General features: G+C 51.5%; 1 protein-coding gene across 1 annotated transcript; it reads left to right on the forward strand.

The window, feature by feature from the left end:
- The first annotated feature begins 259 nt into the window (after positions 1 to 259).
- On the forward strand, positions 260 to 23,497 carry LOC128723141 (LIM/homeobox protein Awh-like). Its single transcript, XM_053816852.1, has 6 exons — positions 260 to 470; positions 15,933 to 16,114; positions 22,659 to 22,876; positions 22,946 to 23,164; positions 23,262 to 23,402; positions 23,472 to 23,497. The coding sequence occupies exons 1-6, from the start codon at positions 441 to 443 to the stop codon at positions 23,495 to 23,497; spliced, it is 816 nt and encodes a 271-aa protein (XP_053672827.1). The 5' UTR covers positions 260 to 440.
- The last annotated feature ends 1,737 nt before the right edge of the window (positions 23,498 to 25,234 follow it).

Here is a 25,234-nt window from a genome sequence, read left to right on the forward strand (position 1 = left end):
TGGATCTGGTCGATGCCGCTTTTTCGCGCTTTGCCGCGTGACGACGACGCGTGGGAATATTTCCGTGTTTTTGGGACGAACGAGCCGGTCATGCTTCGGGTGTGCCGGCGAATGGTGCCCGGTGTATGCAGTTAGGCAGCATTCTGGTGTGTGATTGCGTACGGTTGTGGTGAAACCAGTGCCGGGTGGTGTGGTGTTTTTTAAGGAGCTAGCGGAAGAACATCCGTCCACACAGTGTCAGTCCTGGTCGCGGAACCGAACCGCTCAGGTGGCCGGCAGTGCTTTGCTGTCACAGCAGACACGGACAGACAGCCGGACGACAGGAAAAAAGAAAAACCCTCACCCAAGCGCACACGCACGTGTGATACGGGGCGAGAAAGAAGTGAGCGAGAAGAAAAAAGACCCAAAAGGAAGCGAAACCACCCACCAAAAAGCCGATCATGATGGATATCAAACTGGAACAGCTGAAGGTAAGCACAAGGAGGCAGAATAAAAAGAATGCTGCCCCCAACCGATCAAAACACTGTCAAAACGGGCTGTCCCAACCTGTCAGAGCGAAGTCGTGTGGCCTCGATCGTGGATGCCAGACATGACAAACTGGACGTCGTGGAGCCGTGGATGCCGATCGCGGGATTCTGAAGGTTTTGGGAAACTTAGCGGTCACGTTCTTCGGCTGCGTTCTGTGGTCGTTGGAGGAGATGGACGCGAGCTTGGATGACTGTCCGTTTCGTACGCTTCTTATGATCGGAGTGATACTTCCTTAGTCGAGAGGATTAATCGATCGCACACAGGGAGGAGGACGCTGTTTCGGGAAAAGGAGCTAAGTTGGGGTCGTTCTTTTAAACGGTGCGCGAAACGGTGATACATGGCACATGCTCCGACGGAGGATCCTTCGTTGGCAGCGTGCTCCCTTTTTATTTTGGCTCTTTTCTTCGTGCCGATCGATGATCACACAAGGTCCGTTTTTTGGGTGGATCGGATCGGGTTTAGCCGGCATTATTCCATCCGCAAGTCATGCCGTGGCCAGCGCTGACTGTAGGCTTCCCACCGTTTGCAATGCAGGGACACGCGGATGGGATCGCCAACATCATCATCGTCATCTTTCGACTTATGCCTTCTCGGTGCGTGTGTGTTTTTTTTTCTCCACCAGTTCTATACACAGCCGCCACCCAACCGGGCGACTTCAAACGGAGCGCGGGGCGCGAGAGTTTTGGAGATAAAATCAAATTAAAATATGAAATAATGGAAATGAGCATGATGCAGCTCGATTCGCCCGTGTGGCCTCACAGCTGGCTCGCTTGTGAGTTGATCGCGATGATCAATGTGAAATTGTACCTGTTCCAGCAGCGGCTGGGAGGCTGATCGTACGATCGTGGCGATATGGAAATTTTTGAAGGACCGCCGAAAGAACTCCACGTACGGGATACGGTGCATTTTGCGAAATCAAACGCTCTCGCAAGGATTCCATCCCACACCCTCATGCGGTTGACCACCCACAGCATCCCGCACCGGAAACCCACCCTTATCCGCCAGTCGGATCCGATCCCTTCGATCGGTTGTTGTGCGGTTTAATGCGCGGGGTTGAAACGTTTTTGAAACGCGTGTCGAATTGGTTTCGCTTTCGATTTCTTCTCCTTTTTCTTCTCTCAAATTCCGGACCGCGCGGTGTGAGGTGATATCAGCAGAAATCGTGTAAAAAATACCGACCCACAAATCGGGTGGACTAAAGCGACCAAATAGCGGCGTAAACGGGCTCATCAGAGCAGCTGATGGCACGCCGGCTTTGGTGCATTTGTAAGCAGAGATGGCTTATCGCGTTGGTAAAGTATTGCTTTTTCCCGGTTTGAGTACAATTGTGGTCGCCCTTTTGAAGCTCACGCACGATTGAATATTTCGAATGTACGAGCCCCGATTGTTGTCTAAGAATGTCTCAGAAAAATCAACCCATCTGACGTTCGGGCACGTGCGGCTTCATCGGAATGGAATGTAGGGCATTTAGGCTGCGGAAAGGTCTATGGCATCTGCCCCGGTCCTTGTTTGCATTCGTAACATTGCGAAGACGTTTCAGTTCGTGAGCCCCACAAAAGCGTGCTTCGATCCGTTAGTTCCCAGTCATCTCAAAAGAAAAAAAACGAGCGTCAAGTCGTCCGTCAAGATCACACCGCAAAAGCTAGGGTTTGTTTTATTTTTCTACCCCCGTAGCTGCTTACGAAAACTCAGCCCCAGAGATCGATCGCATCTGACCCCATGGTCGACACGTTAAGGCCCACCTTACACCCCGTTTTCGGTGGTAATTCGATAGTGGCCTTGGGCCGTAAAAGCGCTCCTGCCAGGAGTAATCGTCCCCGGGATCGAGTTCTGCCTCAGGCCGAACGCACGGCTACTCGCGCTCGTTTGGGCTCCTTCTGGTTTCGCGGATGCTTCAAATTGGACACCCGGACCCAGGGTGTGTGTGCTTTTTTTTTGCTAGAGCACCATCACGTTAGAGCAGCCATGTGGAGTTCGCAGAATTGTTCCTGCTGGGTTCGATTCGGCGCCAAATCGCTCGTTTGAAGTGCAGCGTTTCGTCCGCAAACCACCACACGCACACTGGGGGTGATATAATTTACATTTTATACATATTTATGCAAATCCACGCCAGGCCCGTGCTCGAGGTGGTCGTTCTATGCTCCTGTTCCCTCGTGTTTCGCGTTCTTCCAAGGCGCTCCTCTAAGCCCACTGGTTGATCGTAGCGCTAAATTCTCGACCCGGTTGAGCCGTCGATTGACTTGACCACCTGGTTGTTGATCCGATGCAGCCATGGGTGAGTTGTCTACAATGTATCCAAAAAGGCGTTCCGAAGACGAAACACCAGCAAACTTCGAGCCCGAGCGAGCTGATTTAAGCATCCATCGCGGGTAAAGTGTTTCATTTTACGATGCGGCACCATGTCACGCCGTTTGACGATGGCTTAAAGAGCCCATGATCGTCGTTTTCGAAGGTCCACACCTCGGCGATCCTAACTCCCGTGTGGAGGCGCCTCTTTCACAAGCAGAGTGACGGGCTCGACAGCCCAAAGAAGCGCACGAACTGCTCGGAAACTTGAAACCCTTTGCCACGGCGACGTGCTTGGGGCCTCCGGGAGCTGTTCGAGTGGCGCGGCTCACCGTCACGCACCCGGCACCACTCGAGCGATGGTTCGAACCCAGTGAAGGGGTTCCCTTTTTGGGGTGAGGAATGGATGGAAAACAAATCTGTTACCGATACGGCCACTCGAGCGTGAGGTGCTTGCTGCCGGCGGTGAGACAGAGGGTTGAGTTTCGAACGGCCAAAAACCACTTGCCCGATGGGTTGGGGGAGAATTCGAGAAGAATTAACCTGTTAGGTTGGCCGCGCGGGTTATGAAGATGTTCACCGTGGCCGGCGTCGATGGGGCACCGTCTTATGTTTGCCGCCACCGATTCGAGCGCACCGAGAGCCACTGCACTTGAGTGAGCTTCGATCGTGTGTTGAGGTGGAAGCTGGGGCACACACTTGTGCACGTGAAAAGCGAACGGACTCTTGAAGGTAGGAGCGAATCTCTTGCTCTCTCTCCCCGGAAGGCTTACGGGGTGTGAATATCAAGCGGTGTTACGTTAGGAATCGAAAGCTCTACTCCAGGCATGATGGGGCTCCTTTATGCCTTATTTTTCATCGCCTACTATGTTAGGGTGTCGCGTTTACGTTGCTTTAGCAACGAGAAGGTTGTTAATCCTGGACTCAAAAATTCGATTTCATTTGCGCTGATTCCCGGGCGTGAGCTTTCTTCACTGAAACCATCCTCGAGTGTGAAATCACCCGTACCGAATTGGGGTACTGTCTCAATCGTGGACCCGCGTAGACTATAATTCTGTGCACGGTGTTCCGCGTAATCTTCCACGCGCTCGGTAAGACGCCGGTTTTGCCAACAACCTTCCTTTGGTGGGTCGAATCGAAGCATCGATCATCGATCATCGGCAATGGGGACCGCCGGTCACCGGTCACTGGTGCAGATGAGCCCCTTTCCATCGAGGTGCAGCGAGGGTTTCAAGAGGAAAATGGTTCCAAGAAGCAAAGAAGCAGGGCGCGAAAGACAATGGAAAGGAATTTTTCACCAAAGCGCAAGCCACGGGTGCGTGTAGCTGTACTTCACACACGATTACGGTATGAAATTGTGGATTAGGGCATGAGAAATTGGAAAAATTACCCAGCCCGAGGCGCTCGCGTAAGGTGGATTTTCGGGACCGTCTTTCCCTTTCGGTTGCCCCACCACGCCTCGAACGAGGGCGAGAAAAAAAACAAAAAAGAAACAAAAGCATCGGCCACATAAGCGGCACCGGCGTACATAAATTATTAATGATCCACGGCTAATGTTGAAATATTTTCTATGAAATTTTAATGCCTTCTCAATCACGTCCCAAAGCCGCCTGTCGTCGAAGGGCGTCGAAAGGAGGCGTGCGATCGGTGAGGAAGGGTGCGTAGGGCGCCTCGTGGCCCCCGGGTGGGGTGGCGAGCTTCAAATTCGACCACGAACGGATTAGTTTCGAGGCTTTTCTTGTTCGCGCTCAATCAAAAGGGATGCGCGCCGAGCTAATAGCTTCGTTTCGTTCGAACATCGAAGCTCAGAAGAGACATTGTCGCTTGTGCGCTAACGCCCATCAGAATGTGTTCGATTATCCTTCGAGAGCCTTCTGTAGGCCCTCGAGGGTCTCGAAACACCCCAGGCGCCACATGTGGTCCATTCCGGCCACGAGATTACGGACGCTAAAAGGACGGAACAGCCGTGTTTCGTGGCCAGGAAGTTATCGCGGCAAAATTACGTAACAAATGGCACGATGCGGAGAATAGGTCCATCACGTCCACAGATTCCGCTGCGTGAAGCAGCGTGACCGCTCGGACGACGCACTTCCAACCCATGCTGGGACGACAATGATGACGACCCTGATTCTCGGCTCACTTGTTGCTCTGTTGCCCAGGCTCAGGTTCGCCTCCACCAGGCCAGCACTTCCACCTTCGCACGAACGAACTTCCCTGTTAATGATGTGTGCGCAGAAGCGCAAAAGGATAATCTCCTTTGCCGGGATTAAGATTAATGTCTAGCCTGACTTTGCGTATTAACATAAGTATAAGCTTTACGGTGATCATTGTTGCTCGTTGTTGAGTGCCCGGAGCGAGGATCGATTTTTTTTTCGCTTCACGGTTCAATAAAGCGATCTACACTGGCCCCGGGTTTGGGTGGCGTCGGACAAGGGCCGGGCTTGCGAACTGCACCGCAGAGGTCAACCAAAACCGGTTGAACCGTGAGCTATGGGGTCGACTTTGATGGATAGGTAACTGTAGCAGGGCCAGCAGAGTTCGATGCTCGACGAGATCGACGAAACGAAAAGCTGTTTTTCCCAAAGCGACTGGAAATTCCCGCTACGGTTGCGCCGATGAAGTGACACTTTGTAGGCTGGATGCGTGGATTATCGAACGCTGTTAGTTACGGGACTGTGGCCACCTCGAAAGGGGGTGTGTCTCTTCTATGTAAATGTGGCAAATTCAAGAAGCCATCGTTCCTGTTTTTTGGTGAAAATCTAGCCCGAAGTTCGAATGTGGAACAGGCGCAGTAGAGCAAATTAAGACATAACGCACGCTATCACGCCGATGAACAGAAGTTGATACACGCCGCACTTTAATGAAGACACAGTCAATCACGGCTATTTCCATGCATAATGCAGGGACCCGCATTAATGCATTCAGGCGCGAGCTAGCGAGCCTTCCCCTTCCCCGCGCAAAAGCCCACAGTCTCCACTGCCACCGGTGTAGAGTGTCTAGTTTTTCTACTTCGAGCAGCCTCCGAGACGCAGAGCAGCGCGAAGCGACAAGTTTAAATTAAGTGACAATGCGTTCGGCTGACGTTTAGTCGATGTTAAGTCCCACGTCACCTCCGTTCGCCAGCCACGCCAGCCGAGAGTCCGGTGTCTGGCGCGTGTTTGAGCAGACTCACCGAGAGCCGTGTTCTGTCACCTTCTGTCGCACCAGGGTGACATCGAAACCGATCTATCGGACCTTCGCAACCGCGGCTCACGCTCGCACGGGGACACGAGCGCGTCGGAATCCACCCCGAGAGGTGGCGCGGGGCCGTTGTCAATAATAAGATTTTAATCGGATTACACGTTTTTAAAAACCCATGCGTTTCGCTTTCCATTTTCCCTTTCCCTTTGGGCAGGGCCGAGCCCCCAGCTAGGTGCAGGAACAGGCGGAACGGCCCACGTGCATCTTTTTCATCGAAACCCTGCAGCTAAGCCCGATGTTGTGAAACGGTGTCAGGGCTTCGAGGAGTGCAGAATGCAGCGCGACACAGGGTGACTCTTTCACACGAGGCGGCTAGGGAATGGACGTGAAAGAGCTTCCATGTTGACATCCTACTTGAGCTATTATTGGGAGGGCTCGGTCTTTCGGAAGCCGGTGTTGTGGAATCCTTGGAAAAAAGGATCACCGTACCCGTATCCTTGCGTTCCCAGCCGGATGGAATCGTCGAGTGGCCCTGGCTGTTGAATGAGGCTTAACCTTCGGGCCTAAACAAAGTTTGGATTTAATTCAGGAAGCTTACACATACCGTCGGTGTTGTTTTTTTGCTTTGTTATTTGCTTGGGACATTTTTCGTCCACAGCGATTCCGCGTTGTGGAATGTTAAATGCTTTCTGAGGGAATATTAACACTATCTAAATAGTTTTGGTGGACCGCCCGGGCAGGTGGATCGATTTAAAAAGCTTTCCGCTCGTTACCATGACGACTGGCAAGTCTGGTTACGCTTTCGCTCACTTTGATTGCACAGTGACAGCTGTCAATAATGGACGTGGGAGCAATAAAAAAAACACACACTCTTTGAATGAAAATACCCAAGATTAACGAGATTCGAAGCACCGAGAAAGGTGTTCGTGTCCGGTTCAATTTACCGCTCAACCGTCCCCGAGACCATTCCCGAGACCGTCCCCGAGTCCTTTGAGCCCAGCCGCACTCGAACAAAAAGCCAAAAATCCTTGCGAAAGCTTCCCCGAGACGGACGTGTGTATTAAAAACCCTCCTGCTGCTGACCGATTCCGGCTGCACCATTCGGCCGGATTACCTTGACCCAGGGTTTCATGCACTTCAATCCCTGCACTGAGACTCGTGTCCTGTTTGCTGAAGGGTGTTATTTTTTACACAGCCTCCTCGTCTCGGTGTGTTCCACAAACAAACACCCCGGGTGCAGTGGGTGATTTTTGGTGCCTCTTCGGAGGTCACAACCCAAGGAGGATGCACATGCAATGATGCGTGTTGGACGGCCTAAAAGTGGTTGGTGTTAAATACAGCACCTTGATGGTCACACATTCAGCAGCGTGACGTCCTTCGGCATCGGTCTCACAGCCAAACGCAACACCGGAAGACTTATGCAAAATTCCAACCCCCCGGAACAGAGCTGCCTGAGAGCAGATTCTCACCCTTCTTTCAGTACCCTCTCATCCCTCTCTTTTGGTGACCTTTCGGGGGTCATCGAGCCCCACCAGCGTGTCGTGTGTTGCGGATGATGCCTTCCGTAGAGGCAACACTATCCGAGGGCGCTGCTGGTGGCTTATGATTTATGACGGGACTATGCCAAATTTTGTATTCCTTAGGTCCCTTTAAGCGGGTTTTTTTTCATCTCCCCCAACGGCGACGGTCGGGATTCGTCGACCGATACGCTTCTTCCAATAAATATGTTCCATAAATCCCGCGCATCCAAAAAGACAAAACGATTCCCGAAGCGAGACGAGATCTATCTCACTCTCTCTCTCTCTCTCATTCTGTTTTTATTCCCGCACGCCGGGTGTGCGGGGGATTGCCATAAATTTGAAACCTGTTCACTCGGTTTCACTCCGCGTTCCGTTTCCCACCGCGGTCGCGTTTATGACCCTCACGTCTTTAGTCCGTCGCCAGACGTGCAGGGTCGGGTTTATGGTGGTCTCCTCGCGAACCCAACACCAGCTCGATGAAAGCCGATCCTTGATCCGGTAAAGGATGTATGCTGTAGCGGGCCAGCTTCCCTAAGCCCTGTGTCCACGGGGTTTCATCCGGGCGGGAACCATCTAAACGGACAGTTCCTAATCCTTGCGATCGGAGCATCCGTAAACTCCTACATGGGGAAGGAAAATTAAATAAAAACAGCCCTGCCCGGGCGCGTTCTGAGGCCAACAAGATTAACTAGTGCGTTCCGCGTGCCGACCGAATGCTGGGTTTCTCCCGACGGCTTCTTTACGACCTTTAGGAACCCTTTACCCGGTCAGCCATCCTTGGGTAGGTTGGGCTACTATAAATGCTCTTGCTCATAAAAAAAACAAAATCCCGCACACAACCACCGTGGCCACCACGGAACCAGGGTGCGTAATATTTTATTTGACTCGAGGTTTTGTCGATAATTTATGACTTTATTTTGGAATTTTATAAATACACTTTTTTCCCCCATCTTCTGCTTGTCCAAAACCCCTCCATCATTCAAAGGCACGCGGTTCTGGGGCCCTGGGCTTTGGGAAAGTTTTCGCTCACGGTGTTCGAGATGACCGTTGGAATCATTTTTCAAATCCTCTCCCAAACGGTACCACCATATCCCGATCGACGCCGGTGAAGGTCGAGCACTGACTGATGCCACCCCTAACGCACCCCTAACGCTCCCCGCCCCACCACCCAAACTCACCTGCCTCCCATCCCAGAGCGGTAAAATGCAGCCCCGATCGTCCGAGCGAAGGGAAGCGGCTCGTTAAATGCGAGGCCGATGGGGGCGCAAAAATGGCTTCACTCTTTTATGAACTCATAAACCGGCACGGGGACCTGCTGCTACAATATCGAATGCAAATTCGACAAACCCAAGGTCAACCGGACCATCACATCCACCTCCGGTGGGGGGGCCAATAAATGTGTGGCCACGCACATCGGTACAAACTATCTAAAATGTTATTAGGCGCTGAGCTTCTTAGTTCGCGAAGCGGGAACCACAAAAACGGATGCTACCGTGTGACTGGTCGTGTTACGGAATCCAGGGGGGGCGATCGCTTTACAGTGCCCAATCGGGCAATAAAGCCATACAAGGGCTTACAGGGATCCGTACGGATCCTGAGCAGGATGAGCGAGATGACGTTTCGTCGGAACAAGCTACCGTTTTTCTCGGAATTGCCATTGATGAGCCATTTCGGGTGGCTTACAATGGCAAAATCAATAATCGAGATGCAGCTAAGCCGACCGCTCGATTCAAGCCAGCTTCGATCGGTGGAAAAACAAGTGTCAAATGTATCGAATCCGATCCGGGCGGTTTAGGCGATCGGAGGATGGCTTAAAATTACAAGACCCATAAAGTAATCTCGCCCGATGGGTCGATCGGTTCGGAAGCGACTCGAAACCGGAGGCTCCTAACCAGTGGAAGGAAGTGTGGCCCAACCGCGTACGGTGGTTTCGCATGGCTAAGCCACGGGTCGTAAATCAGTAAAATCATAAATTTATCAAACCCATTCCGGTGCTCTGGCCGCACCGAATCAATTCAGAACGACGTTCGCCACGCTATTGAGATGCTAATATGGATGGATTTATCACCGGCCGGCCACCGACGGGAAGGTGCCGCCGGTACCACCGCAAACCGGTTCCCCTCCTGGCTCTGGGTGCGTCCTCACCCATCCCTCAAGGTTAGCGAACGGGGTGTGCGGACTCCTTCGGTGGATCCGGACAGCTCCGATGGATCACTGCCGTTGGCCCCGAGGTCCCCGAAAGGACGCGAAAGGAATCAAAAAGCAAATGGGTGCCGTTTCTCATGTTCTCACTTCGCGTTCGCTCGCCCTCGCCCCCATGAAGGAAGGTCGGTTGAAGATCCGTTGGGCTTTTTGTGCCCTCCAACTAGCTGCCCGCTGTCCTGCCTTTCCCAGTTACTGCACGTCACTGCACTCGGTGCCCCGGTTTCCGAGTTTGCCATAACGATCCGACCCGGGCGCAAAAAGGGGTGCCTCGTCGCGAACGGCGCTTTTATTGTCGCGGTCGGGGCGAGACCCCGCGGGGAGATATCGATCGATTTGAATAATATTTCCCTCAGAAAAATATGAAACCGATTATCATGCTGATGGTTTTTATATACGGTACCGGTCTCGGTTATCTTTTGGAGGCTCCCTCGTGCCGACCGCCGAAAGCTCGATGCGCTTGAAGAGCGGATTAGGTGTGGGAGGGAGGAAGGGTGGACGTCGCGGCACGACCCCTAAAAAGCCACCCTAGTGCTCGGCCCGTGGTGAGCTGGATTTGAAGACGCTGCAATGGAACCTGCCGGACGGGTCTGTGGGCACCGCTTCTCAAGGATAGTGGGAAAAATCTGAACCAGCGGTGGTCAAAACTAACTCACTTCTTAGATCCTTTTGGGGGCCAGTCATGTTAGCCGGGTAGGGAATCGGAAACGAACCGAAAAGGAAACTATATTCCCACCAGCCACGTTTGGTACGACGCTCAATAAAATATCGACACTTCGCTTTCAAACAGGCGAGCCCGCAACTCCGTTCACATCAGGGCGCTTGTAAAGGATTACATTCTACCTGGACTCGGCTCGGCGATCGCTCTGAACCTGGCGGAACGAAACACGGCCAAAGAAAAAAAAAACAGGAGAACGACAAACCGACCTGTCGAACGGACTCCGCACCAGAGAGCCCGGCCGGCAGAAGATATTATCTAAATTTATCGGTAATCGTCACAATAACTTGCCCCGATGGTTCATAACTGTCACGGGACAAGGTGTAGAAAGCCGACCGGTAAATAAACGCGGTCGGGGGTCCCCGATGCGACGGGCCCGCGGGACAGATTGGTTAGCGTTATTAAAACATAAACGGTCACTGCCGGCATGTCGTCTCCATTCCGGGTCGGTTGCGCGAGTCCGGTTTCGGGCACGGTCGATCGATCTGAGCGCGCGCTCCGATTGCGTCTTGCTGTTGTGCGGCCGAGGATCGTGTTTTGAAAACCACTGGCAAAGGGCTGCGAAGGTCCACAGAAACCGGCCGGGGCCTACCCAAACGCCCTTTGCTGGTGGTGGTTGTGGTCTTTGAACGGCGTGGTCGAGCCTCCAAAAACGAGCAAAACAAAGGGCCAAAGTCCGAATGATGTAATTATATTCGTATATCCACCACCGACATGCGTCCAATGCGCTAAAGACGCATCTAACCCGTCGATTAGGGCACACCACAACCTGCTATCGCGTGGAAAAGGGAGAAAACTTTTTATGAAAAATCGAGCCTAAATTTGTCCCAATCAGGATGCGATTTATTCCGCCAAGTCACATGGCCTGTGGAAGCATCCGTGGCTGGAGTGGATAGGGTTCGATCGGCGGGAAAACAGGGTGAACGTTTGAACACCGTCTTCAAATGTGGCCGATGTTTTTCCCGTCGATTGAGAGATCTCTGGCGAGAGATTTCGGCTTTACGATGGACCGCTCAGCAGGTTGTACGATTGTGAAGGCGGCGGATAAACCGCGTTAAACCGAGGGAGGTTTTATTCAAATCTCACCCGACGGTTTTGGGGGACGCTTTTTTTTTACTTCTTCTTCGGGTTTCAAGCGTCCTTACCTCCTACGGAGCACTCTGGCACACACTTCCTCCCGAACTGAGAGGAAGCAATTAAGTTGAAAAATGTCCACAACGCAGTCATCAGCAAATGCGTTCTCGGGGCAAGGTGTTCGATATGGCCAGGAATACAAGCCGTGACACACTTGGATTGGGGATATAAGTTTTTTATACAGCGGTTGGCTACTACGAATGGCGTTGACAGGTGACACATAACGGTGCCATTGTTCGGAGCAGGAAACAAGGCTTGCTGCGATTGGAAACGCATATTTCATCACTTTTATGTACGACAAAATCTAGCTTTTTCCATCTGCGTGACATCGTACATCGTACAGGCGACATGGGAACCATGTTTATATGGCAGCAGGGACCTTTCTGAGATTTGTTATTTCGGTTAAATTTTATTTTATTACCACCACGGACATTTATACACCTAAAGGAAGACCTCACCCGTCCCCGCTGGCAGCTGCAGAAAAGGAAAGTGTGTGCAAAATTTTCCCCCATTTTGCAATCCACGTTCGATCGAGCGATCACTTTGAAGGTGATTGATGAGCGAACCTCTGGACCGTTGGAAAGTGGGTTTAGAAATTACTCAATACCTTCGCGCCACTTCTGCGGTCCCGGTGCCCGAAAGGTTACGTTTTCACCTTCAGCAGCCCGTTCTTCGGTGCGCTCGCTCTTTGGCCCTCAAGTGGCGGTGTTTTCGTTGGCACGAAGATCCTCATTTGGAGCCGTCAAGCGTTTGGAACACAAAAAAAAACACTCACACATAAACGCCTTGGACACCGCAAAAAAAGCAACAACAGAAAATCGATCCACAAAAGCAAAAGGGGCACCGTGCCCGAAAAAAAAGTGAATCTTTTGTAACGATCGGTAGCGCGGAAGGCTCAAAATGGACGCCGCGCAATGCGATGGATGTGCGCAACGTCGATTAAAGGTAATTAAACAAATCTCGCCCATCGCACTTTCCACGGCGGCGTTTCGTCTTTACGGTGGCTTAATGCCATGCCGCCCGGTGGCTTCCGTTTGACGAGCGGGCGGCTCAGCTTGGCCCCATTCAGGAGATGAAAAAAAGTGAAGAGAAGAAAAAAAAACGCGCCGAACTGAAAAGCGCAGCTAAATCCAGAAGCTACCACGCACGATACCATACTCATGGTAGCGGCCACAGCAGCAACCCTGAGGATCATTAGCGAGAGTGTGTAACAGCTTGCTGCTTGCTGATGTGATTACCTCGTGGCTTGATGGCGCCGTTCGCGATAATCGATTCGGTGATAATGCGCACCCGCGGCACCGGCAGAAAGAGCTCAACGGTGCGTCAAGCGACGAACGTCGTCGGGTCGTGGTCTCCAAAATTATTTATGTAAAACATCACATCCCGCAGGGGACACGAACGGTGAGGTGCCGATGCACGGCGCAACAATCGGTGAATGGGTCGGCGACTTGCCGGGATGCCATAAATCAATTTTCAGTGACATCTGGGAAAGTGTTACTCGATATTGAAACGGCATTCCGTTGAGCACGGACGCTACGAAGGGTTGCCCTAATGACATTTCGAATGAAGCGCAGCGAACGAGGGTTTCGTCTCAAAGTTATGAATTTTTTACGATTTAAATTAATCGCAAATATGAATTTCAAAACATCATAACACCATAAAAAAACACTCTGGTTGAATTAGAGTGTTCGAGAATGTTTTCTCTGGACGAGCAAAAAAAAAACCAACAATCAATTCCCAAAACCTAACATAGTCCTCCTCCCGTGTCGATCAAACAACATCGGGGGCCCAATTTAATGCGCGCTTCTTCGCTACCTTCTTCCACCGGCTAATGTTCCTGGAAGCCCGGATTTGAATGTTTCTGATGGCACCTGATCGATTAGCGAAAGGAGAAGCGCCCCCGGTGTGAGGACCTCGTCATCCGGCGCCGCCGTACGCCGTTCGTCACTCAATGAATCACGCTGGTCCGGGGGTTTGGCAGGCGAAACTCCAGCGTCCGGGACCGGCCGCGGTGTGAACGTGACAAGTACGACGACAGTTTTATTGCTCCCTGTCGCTGAGATTTATCTGATTACATTAGTGACGTTTTTTTGTCGTTTGTTTGTTTCGGAGTGCTTCCACAGGCTCCACCGGTAAGCTGGATTGTCGTGTGTGGTTATTCCTTGTTTTTGTTGCTTCCTTCCACATGGCGATGGCAGATCCTCGCTCGGTGGCTGTGTTTTTCGGGTGACCACCCCCGAAGGGAAGAAAGGCAACCCTTGCTGAATCGCGCGAGTCCGAAAGCTAAATAGAAAGATGCACGGATGGTATACAGTTGACCATTAAACCTGTCGAACATGTCAATAAAATGTGTGCGACTGTTTTTTTTTGCTCCTTCTTTCTCTCTCGGCAACCCCAATAGGGGTGTCTTTCGATCGTTTCTTTGTTTTGCGCCAGCATTCCCCCACGATTGCGGGAGCTGCCGCTTGTGGGCCGATTATTGGCGTTTCGCTCTCAGTTGAGCCCGCTAACGAAGACATCAGAAAGAAAGGCCTGTAATGTGATCGCTTATCGAGTTGAAGGGGGTATGTCTTTCTTTTCGTTTCCCTACCCCCGTCCATTTGGCGTTTGAATCGCGGAAATTGGCACCGGTATTTTGTCGAACCGGTGTCGCGATGACTGATAGCATATACGCCTACCACCGGCGGGTTGCTCACTGATGGAGATGTGGAAATGAGGTGCTGAAAGATTGTCATACATATTTTCTCCCGGTCAATCCTTTCTCTTTCGCGTTTGATGAATCACCAAAGACGCCAACCGGGAGATAGTGTTTGGGAATATTATTCTCCTATTTCGCGATTCGCGATCAACCATCGATCGTGCGTTGCGTAAGAGGTAACATTTGCACGGAAATGCATAATTTGTCTGACCCACCACGGAGTGAGTAATGAAACGCTCGGTTCTCTGCAAAAAAAGGGTGAAACAAAGCACCAAAATACATACTCTATTTCCCACCCGTCAACCGGGCGCATATTTTCCAGCTCAAGGGTCCCGCAAAAATGGCGAGGTTAGCATATGCTTCTGCCTTTGTTCGGCGCTGTCATAATTTCCGACGTGTACTCACTTCATAAAGCAACAAACAAGGGGACACAGATACAGGGGCCCGGATGAGCGTGTAGCCAGCCCTGTAAATCGTGCTGTTACAGGAAGGCCCCTTTTTAACGGCCTCTTTAACCACGGGTGCACCGAAAGCGATCGGTGGTTTGGGTAGCTAAATGTGAACATAATAAATAATAAATTTGCTCATGAGCGCTCGCATCCCAACGGTCAAATCACGCTCGGTCGTGGTAAGCATTACACGACAGCCCTGCGCACTGCTTTGAGCTGCGTTCCGACCGGTGGTGGACTGTTCAAGCAGCTGTTAATGTGTATATGACAGTGCGATTTCCGGCATCCCGGCTCCCGGTGAAGGTCCTTTGGTGAACAAAACAATAACAAATGATGATGCATCACCCCTCCCGGGGAGGGCGATTTTCCCTCTATTATCCGGACACGGTTATGAGGGTTATGATGTGCGGCCACAGGATGAAGAGGGCTGAGTGGTAACTGAGAGGAGGAACTGCAACAATCTATTGCCACAAAAGTCAACCGCATGTCAGAGAGAAAGGTATCGTGGCGTGGAAATAGCGCCATTTCCAGGAACGGCACAATCGCTCTCATCGACCCTCGACACCGAAGCGACGGTTTGAAGGACGCCTGGAGGAGGAAATGCTGTTCCGGTTTCCAAAAAAAAGAAGGAAAAATTCACCCGAGGAGCCTTGCTTGTGGCAAGCGATTTGCAGCTCAAACTATCGGATTATGATTTTGTGCAAATAATTGTGAGTTGACTTTTCGATGGAAGTCCTTGAAGAAAAGGGCGCCGGATGCGAGTATGTTATTGCCTTTGTCCTACGTGCGACAAGCAGTAGGGTAGCTACCGTTTGAAGATACGATCGTTCCCTAACAGTAACTAGAAGATGCGCTCTTTCTAATCGATTTGACTGAAGCTCTGATACGTGCGGCAAAATGAACCAATGAGGAAGCACTCTGGGAATTGAAAATCGTTCAGAAAGACCCTCAAAGAGTGCGCAAAAGAGATCTCTGTTTGCAACCGATTGATGACGGTAGATAAATTGGTCTTCCTCCTGGGGATTGGAGATCGTTTCTTAACTTGAGCAAAAAAAAATACCCACAAACAGACACACTGGACCCTCCCTTATCCTTGCCGCGAGCACACAATGGCACCGCTAATTTCGCATTTTCGTCCCTGATCGGATGCGGCAAGATAGATGCATCTTTTTTTTTTATTTACTCACCCATCCATTCTTCTTCCATTCCCGTTGCAGACTGAGTTGCGGATATGCACCGCCTGCGGCGAACCGATCGCCGATAAGTACCTCTTCGACATTGACGGCTGCGCCTGGCACGGATCCTGTCTGCGTTGTTCCGTCTGCCTGACGCTGCTCGAACGGCAACCCTCGTGCTACTTTCGCGATCGACAAGTCTACTGCCGGACGGATTATGCCAAGTGAGTGTTAAACGTTTGCATTTTTTCTCCCCATTTTTAGCAGCAAAACGACGTCCGCATAAGCAAGCGCATGACGTTAACCGACCAGCACGCGGGTGGCCCTGTGTGACGGATTAATTACGGTGCCATCAAAATTATGTCATCGTTTATCTAAACGTTTTAGTTGGGTGCGCGAGATTCAACTATACGCTCCACTTTGCCGCAGCTAGGTGCGCTCTCAAGCGCTCTAGCCACATCCGGCAGGGATCTGGACGGATCAGAAATGATTTATGTACCCCTAGCGCAAACGCACCGGAATGGGGCACCGGCGTGTCGTGCCTGGCGAACATAAAGTCTTGTTTACATATAATTAAGATCTAACCCGTTGGGAATTAAAATATTACACTCACGCTCGTCCTGCCCAGCTGCGCGATCGCGAACCACGTCGTGATCGTGATCGCGATGCGGGAAAAATGAAACGTACGCCTCAAAGAAAGCGAGTGCGATCTTGGGGCGGTCGGGGATGTGGCATTAGGGAGACATTAATAATCATAAAAAAGATCGATGCTCCACCGAGGGCAACTGTCAATCATTCCCAAAACCTGGCCAGTCCGATTCCACCAGCGCACAACAAAAAACGCTCCAACGCTTTGGTCATATTTCACATCGATCGATCGACCGCGAAGGGAGGAAGTGAAATAAAAAAAAAGGGGCACACCAAAAGGGCTACGAGGGTGCCGCTTGTAAGCGATACGGATTCCGACCGCAGGCTCGCTCTGACCGGCCGGACCACGAGTGAGATATTTCTATCAATAACTCAAACATCGCGCACACAAAAAAAGATTCAACGCTGGGTAGGGGGGTTTTGCGCCCGAAAAAGGGGGCGGAAAAGCGCGATCTCTGAACCCAGCAAATGGCCAAAAAATAAAGAGGAGGCATGCGTGCCAACAATAAGCCTCCCCATACAAAAAAAAATGGGACGCGCACCGAAATAGAATAAATAAGAAGCCAAACAAACACCACGGGCCGTGCGGGATCCCTGCGGCGGGAAACTCTGGTGATCTCTTGTTCGGTTCGACCGCTGGACAAACGGACGATCGCGAACGTAGATCTTCGTGGCACTTGCGTTGAAATCTTGCCATCGTTCGCCGCCGCTGAGGAGACCGCACCGGCGCGGGAAATTAATCATTTTCCCTCCGCTTATAAAGTGAAATAATTTATTGATATTTCTCTGCCGCCGTGCCACCACCTCATCGACCCTTTCTGGACTTCTAAACCACGGGGTAGATCGAGGATCTAGCGGTGGAGAAAAGGCACACATAGAAACGAGAAAAAAAATGCCACGGATCGAAAATAGACCTTAAACCCGCGCCCGGCGATATATCGTTTTATTCGTGTAGCGGAATGTGTGCCCGATCGTTTGGCTGGCTCTTGGGTCCCAACTACTGCCCCGGCAACAAGTTGTTTTCTTTCGCGGTGTACGGCGTCTTCCCGGCGGTAAAGCGGTCCCGAATTCGATACCGACCTCGTGCAAGCAAAACGAAAGACTGCAACGCGCGCGCACGTAAAAGCGACGAACCCCCGGTTGTGAGAGAGAAAAAGAGACACCCAGCACACACGTCCGCTCCCGCAAAAGGATTATTAATCTTTCGGACCCAACCGATCTCCTGCCGCCTTCTGGCCTGGCGTCTGCTCCTCCTCCTCCACCCCACCCTTCGCCACCGCCCACACTCCGTGCGACTGGGCGGGTGAACTGAATCTACCGGTCGCTTTTCCTTCGCTCAACAGCAACAGCGCCATTGTGGGTATCGAGTTTGTGTTTTTATTTATAGACGTCTCCTTTACTATTCCACCTCACCCACCCCCTCCGATACTACACCTTCCTTTGCGGCCCTTTTGCAGATCGCCTGATCGTGGCGATCTCTTTGCGAGTGGAAGCTCTGTTTTGATTTCGCTCTCCAGGCTTGACGCTTATTCGTGAGCAGTGTTTGATGTATATTTATGTTTCGATGGTTCGCGCGCGCAAGCCATCGACGGGACGGAGCCTTGCAGGCGTCCTAGCGAGCCCGAGTGACACGAGTGCGCGGCATGGGCTGAGCCGTTGAAATGCCGATTGACAGCCGAAGGGGCGTCCGTCATTGTTGATGCTTGTTGCCGCTCGAGGCCGTGTTGGAGTGCAGTGGAGTGTAGTCGCACCTCAAGGATGCAGCTTGATCAGTTGGGGCCAAGAATGCATACCTTTTGCGGTTGGGCAAGCTGGATGCTGATCAATGCACCCTGGACCTAGGATCGAGGGTTGTTCATTTCTTCGCAGCTGGGATGATTTTTGTCGCTAAAAAGGCGATCGGTAAAATACCGCAAATCGAGACGTAGTGCGAATCAAATCCAAATGCATCGTGGGAAGGACTCACTCACACCCTCGGGCGTATGGTTGTTCGTCAAAATCAGTCACCCGCTTATTGGGGCGTGCAATAAAGTTGCCACAAGGGAACCAGCATCAGAACGGCCAGAAGGCAGGGCTCCAACTGCACATGACCTCACATTCACGATCACGCACCACGATCGATCAAGAATGCAGCGGCGATAAGGAACGAAACTCGGACCACTCCGGCTCACGAAACGGCAGGTAGAGGGCGAGTAAGACGACAAAAAAAGGGGCGAAAGAAGTAAAGTAAATAAAAAGCACTCGGCCACTCGTGGCTCCGGCCCTGACTTGTTTTGACAGCGATTTATTTATGGGCCAAATGGAATTATTATATCACGACACTTTATCTGACGGGTCCGCCGATCGCAACCCCGTGCGCTAAACGATGCGCGAGCGGAACCGCGAGATCGGGAGCTGGAAGCGCCATCAGGCGTCGTTCGGTAGGAGCTGTCGGATTAGGAGTCGCTCCGAAACAGAGAGAAAGAGAGAGAGATGGTTGCGTGGCATCGACGTCTGCAGCTTTGGGCCTGAAATTGCGATGTCATTTGACGCGTGTCAAAGTCCCCGACAGACGCCCGAGATGGGTGTTACAGATTTGTGGCTCAAGTTTGGTTCCTAATCCTTCCTTCTGGCCGGATCCGGACGCCTTCCAACGGCGCCACGGATTCGGTGTCGATGTTCGATGTGAAGGAACGACCCGGACGAACACCCTGGCCTCGGTGGTGCGTGTATCAGCGTGAGAGTCCCCCCATCTGGGCAGGAAAACCGGAACCGTGTCATCGAGCACCCGGCAGGGATGCATTATCATTTTTATCAATTGGCATATTTATCAATTGGAGCGAGCGGGCATTAATAAAACAACACGCACCCGGATCGGACACGTCCACGCCCGTCCAACGGTGGGGTGGCTGGCAATAAAAAATAAATCCATCAATCTTCGGCGGAAACGGTATGTGCGAAATACATATTTATGCCCTCGCGTTGGGCCCGTTTTGGCTGGGACCCTTGTGTGTGAGTGTGTCTCTTTTTTTATCACCATCGAACGAGGCCTCATGCGTGAATCGGATCGATCGGTTGGAGCCTGATCGCGTCCGTGATACTGTGGCTCGTCTGGTCACATGGCTGGCCGGGCCGAGGAACTCGAACACCGTCGCATGGGTAACCTGAATGCTCATATCGTAGCGGTAATTAAACAAGACATATCGCGCCTTGTTCATCGGCGATCGTGCGTCCTGGGGACACTTCTTGCTAGCTGGGCTCGCAAACCCTGGTGCTCCTTTATTTTTGCTCACATGCTGGTGCTGAGAACGAGACCTGGCAGAAGGTTAAATGTAAATTACCCCGCTACGGTGAGCACTATGGGATTGTTACACAATGCCACGGGCAGGATTATGGTTCCTCTTCGATAGAAAATCGCTATCGGGTTGGCTAAGGAAAATGCCCTCGAAATTGGGCCCGATTCCTTGCCCATCCTGGGAGGTTGCAGGGTGGCTTCAGCGAGCCACAAAGGGGGGAGAGAAAACATCGGTATTGCATGTGTTCCACCGGGAGTCGATTAGAATCAGGCCTCACCGGAGCTGCAGCACCGAAGAAGCGAAGAGGCCCACAATCGCGCACATGCCATCGTTATTGGTTCGCCATCGCAGCGACCGTACCGTGGAGGATGACGATTGCCAGCGATGTCGTTCCTTGTATGTTGCTGATGTTGTGTCCTCCCCCCCCCCCGCTCTTCACTCCATCCAGCAACCGTCTGGGTCGTCTCCCTGGCTCCCTGTCTGGATGCGATATGTTGTTATGCTTTTTTTCCGACGCGTTTGAATTCGCCGTTTTTATCTCCACCTTGTGGTGTGGTTGCGGTTTTAAAACCTGAACGAGGGCTTTGAATTTTTCGGGTGCAAACTGGCTGGCGTGGAAAGGTGGTAGGTGGAAAGGATGAGGGGTGGGTGTGTGTAAGCGCGTCCCTCGAGCTGCTGCTGGTGATGTTGTTTTACAACGCACCGAACGCCGGGTCGCGCCGTCAACGACCAGTTGACTGATGCATACGGGGTGATAAATGTGTTTGGTGTTGCTACAAACGAGTTTATGATTTATCGTCCGCGGCTGGACCACGGCATCGTGGCGCAGCATATCGCGTGCATTCCGTTCCCACCCTCCTCCGGTCTCGCACCTCGCGGCGAATTCGGTCATCGTTCCGTGAGGGATCGTTTTTTTTTCTGCGGTCGTCCTCTCTCGGAGTTTCCTGTCGTCTTGTGCGATGGTTTGCTTCCGACCAGCGACAACATTCCGTGCCAGATGGACCGCGTAGGGATTATATAAGATAAAGAGCATTATAAAGAGCACACAGACACGGGAATGCAATTGTTTGCACGCATTGGCATTGTTTTGCCCGTTAATCCACGTTCCTTAGTAGGCTTTGATTTGTACACATTTTGACGTTTAGATGACACGGCTCAATTTGTACACAGTTGCAATAATATTGATCCCATTCTAATATACATATTTTGCCAGCTATATTTAATTTGCTACAAACGTCAAGCATGTCGAACGAGTCTCGCGATTTATGAAACGCAAAATAATCCCTTCGCTTCCACTCGGCCGTGGCGTGAAGCAACAATCTTGCAACGCCAGCCACCCTCCAGAAGTTGTGCATTCTATCTCCCTTGCTTCATGCGCTAAAGAATGGCGCCGATCCGGAGCCAAAAGCCTCAAGGAGTGGCACCTTCAACCTGCCATCATGCGGTAGCCATGCGTCACCCGGCGTGGTTTTAGGACGAGATCACATTTCACGCTCACAAGTTCTCCTCCACACGCCGTTCCAATCACTCGGGCACCATTTTTTTTTTCTTTGCTACTTATCCCCCTGTGTCGCTCTTATTGCGTTTTTTTGCGATAATTCGATCTCGGTGTAATATGCAAATCCACCGCGCATAAACCGGCCAGTAGCACCCCCGTGACGTTTCGCAACACGCGGCCCCGAGTGACGAGTCTTTTTCGAAAGGGAAGCCAGAAGCAGAACCCAGCCCCACGGGCGATGCACCGACGGTGCATGTCGTTTTTCTTTTGTTCGTTTCCTCGGTCGCACCGTGGACTTGTTTTTGGTGAATAATCTCCGCGAAAATGTGTTGTCCCCAGTCCGGTCAGGGCAGTGTCGCACAAGGCACGCGGGTCAGTGGAGAAAAAAAAACCCACATTTAACATCGAACCGTACAATATGTCGGCGACCGATACGGGGAAGCGCGTCACATATACCCTATTTGCCGGTGCAAGCGACCGGGAAACGAGATTGAGGAAGCTATAAACGAAACGTAACAATAACAACAACAGCAACAACACCAAAACCCTAACCAAACAAAGCCCAAGACCCTGGAGCGGGGAAGAAAAAGGTGTCGTACGGTTGGCCGGTTCGGGGACGGGAGTTCAATTAAAATTAAATAAATAACAGGCGAGCGGAATAAATAAATGAATGAGTAAAGCGAAAGCGCGAGTTGCGCAGGTTCTGGTCCGGGTCCTGTGTCTCGGCGCTCGGGGATGAAGGTGAATGAAATTCGCGACACGGTTCGATCGGACGGAGTTTGAGCCTGCAAAAAGGCGATCGCAGCAAGGGGTGGAATTGTTTTCCGTTCCTTTTTTCTCTCGCTCCCACCCGGTTAGAAGGTTCTGCGGGACGATAATTAAATTGGGCTTCCCGTCGAGCCCGGCTTGATGGCTGGTTCGCGCATTGTCGCCGGCAACGCGACCGGAGATGAGCGCCAAGGTAGTGTGGACACGTTTCCCTACAAGGCGCGATCGATTCCGGATCGGATCGTTCCGATGCGGTCCCACCCCCGGGTTCGTACAAATTGCGGGCGTATCGCGATGTTAGCCCCCGAGACAGCCCCGGAGGGAAGTTGTGAATCATTAGAATCGTAATTGGTTTCGATTGGCGATAAGCGCCCGTAAGCAGCGGAACCGAGACTAGGCTCAAGCGATGCCTCTTTTGGAGGGCTAGCTGAGATGGCCAATGTGGCGGAATTTAACGATCCATCGTAGAGCGGAGATTAAAATCCTTTCGTTTAAAGCAGGCTACATTTGAGGGCTTACGCTGAATTGAATTCATACCAACTGGAGTTCTTGTTCGCTTTTTTTCCATCGCCTTCGCAGGACATTCGGCGCAAAGTGCTCAAAATGCTGCCGAACGATAGCGGCCTCAGACTGGGTGCGGAAGGCACGCGATCTCGTTTTTCACTTGGCGTGCTTTTCCTGCGACACCTGTGGACGGCAGCTTTCGACGGGCGAACAGTTTGCGCTCATCGACGACAAAGTGATGTGTAAAATCCACTACATGGACACGGTGGAGGACGGATCGAACTCGAGTGATGGTAAGCACGATCGATTGCTCTTAAATGAGGTTTCGTAAAGCAAAAGGAATGTCCTCTCGCCATCCTTAGATGGATGCAGCAGCGATGGTTACAACAAGAACAAATCGAAGCGCGTCCGGACGACGTTCACCGAGGAGCAGCTACAGGTCCTGCAGGCAAACTTTCAGATCGACAGCAACCCTGACGGACAGGACCTCGAACGGATAGCGCAGCTGACGGGGCTAAGCAAGCGTGTGACGCAGGTTTGGTTCCAGAATTCGCGCGCCCGTCAAAAGAAACACACCCACGGTACGTGATCGATGGGGTTTTTTTTGTTGTTTAGAGATTGAGAATCGATATCGGGAGCTCGTGTCCTTAATCTGCTTTCTGCTCTTCTCTTCCGTAGTTCCACGAGACCACAATCCCAATCTGTTCAGTGCGCTGCGTCAGGACTTGAACAACAACAGCAGTGGCCAGACGAGCCTCGGAGATCACGAGCATGGACCCGGTATGGGCAAACATCCTGGGGCCATGTTCAACTCGCACGGTAAGCTGGCACGTGGGGCGTGGGGTTGAAGGATCGCTCGTCCTTACGCTTGCATCCGACCGCTTGCAGTGAACCTCATCAACCTGATGGTGTAACACATGGGCATGCAATCACTGTTGCACGGGCCACTCGGAAGTAGCCAAATGGATGATTGCTGAGACGAATCGCGTGGAGGGAGGAACTGTCGCCGTCGGGGAAGGGGGGACATCGCTAAGCGACCCGCTTCACTCAAGGCCACACCATACCAAAGAGATGTTTTACAATGAACCTTACAAACGGCAAGGGTTAAGGAGCAGTACTAGCACAAATTGCGGCACCGGAAGCGAGCGAACGAGCGAGTGACACGAAGTAAACCCGTTCAACCGAATCTCATCACAGGCGTCCAGGTTATATGCATAACTCTAGTGAAATTCCACCTGTAAATAAGTTATTGATGTAAATGTTTAAGATTACTCGACACTCAAATAAAAGAGAATCATTAAAATCATTACACTGGCTGGGTTGTATAAATGTTTCTCTTTGCTTCTTTGCCAACACGATCATCCCAACATCAAACGATATTTAGGTCCACTTTTTTTAGTTCTAATGAACCTACATCCTGCTTCACACACACACACATGGTTCCGGTGGTACTAAATCCGGCCACGCGCAAACGTTTCATAACGTACCGATCTCGTGTAATGCCACCGAAATGACAGATGTATTATCGCCTAATGATATGGAGGAACTAGCTGGAGGAGATTCGGTCGGTTCGCCCGCGGTAGTGATCCGATTACGATTCAGCATAATGGGATTATCGGGCTACGGGTTCGCTGGTGGGTTCATCCCTTCGCGACGGTCCTTTGAAGCGACGCGAAGGGCGAACCGGATGACGGCACCCTTCCAGCAAATGCGGGAGGAAATAATGCATCCATCCGGTGCATTGGTTCGTTCCTTCTCGAACGAAAAGTGCCAACGAGGGTGTGAATAAAATTGTGTCCGGGTTGAAGTTTTGATCTCGCTTCGATTGGCATTTTCACCGGGCCGTATTTTTCCGGTGTGCGAGAAAGGCGTTGGAAAACTTTTTCCGACCAGCGCCTACTTTTCGCTGCGTGTTTGCAAAGGAGACGTCCAGACGTTTGGTCCGTTTGTACGAGTTGTTTGTTTGTTTGTACGTGCGATTACAGCCAAATTGTAGAACCATTCAGATCGGTCGAGTTAGGGGTGGACGAAAGAAAGCGTACCGAAATCAAATAAAGTCCGGCAGCGTCCTTTTTCTGCGGGGTCAAACCTATCCTGGGCAAGAGGGTTATGTAGCGAATACGGAACAGGTTATTTGTTACTCTTCATACTGGATAGGTTGAACAGATGGAAGGTTAATCCTCAACACTTATATGCCAACTATTTTTGCGACATCTTGAAATACACATTTAAAGCTTTCTTTTTAAACCGCTCATATCAAATCAATGATTCACACCCAAATAGAGGCGCTTGATAATCACCCAAACAAACGAAATGTACGCACAAACCATCGACAAATCGCTCGGATAAACACGTTTGCTGCTACGTTTGCTTTATTTATTTAAATTTTCATCCCTTAGCCCTTCGTGTTTGTTTCAGCCGTGATCCGATTTCTTCCCCGAGGACCGCTTGAACGGTTGCCGAACACGCTCGATGAAGCGATTTACATGCACCTAATTCAATTACGAACAATTTTCGACCCCCTTTTTTGCCATCGAAGCGTAAATTGAGCCGCCTAAGACTTTCCCCGGGCGCACCCGAGACGGCGGGTCCGAATCCCGGTCGAATTGTTTAATCCACACAATGCGATGGCAATGGGGGCCAGCAGGAGG

This window comes from Anopheles nili, chromosome 3, assembly GCF_943737925.1.
Source record: "Anopheles nili chromosome 3, idAnoNiliSN_F5_01, whole genome shotgun sequence".
Lineage (NCBI taxonomy): Eukaryota > Metazoa > Arthropoda > Insecta > Diptera > Culicidae > Anopheles > Anopheles nili.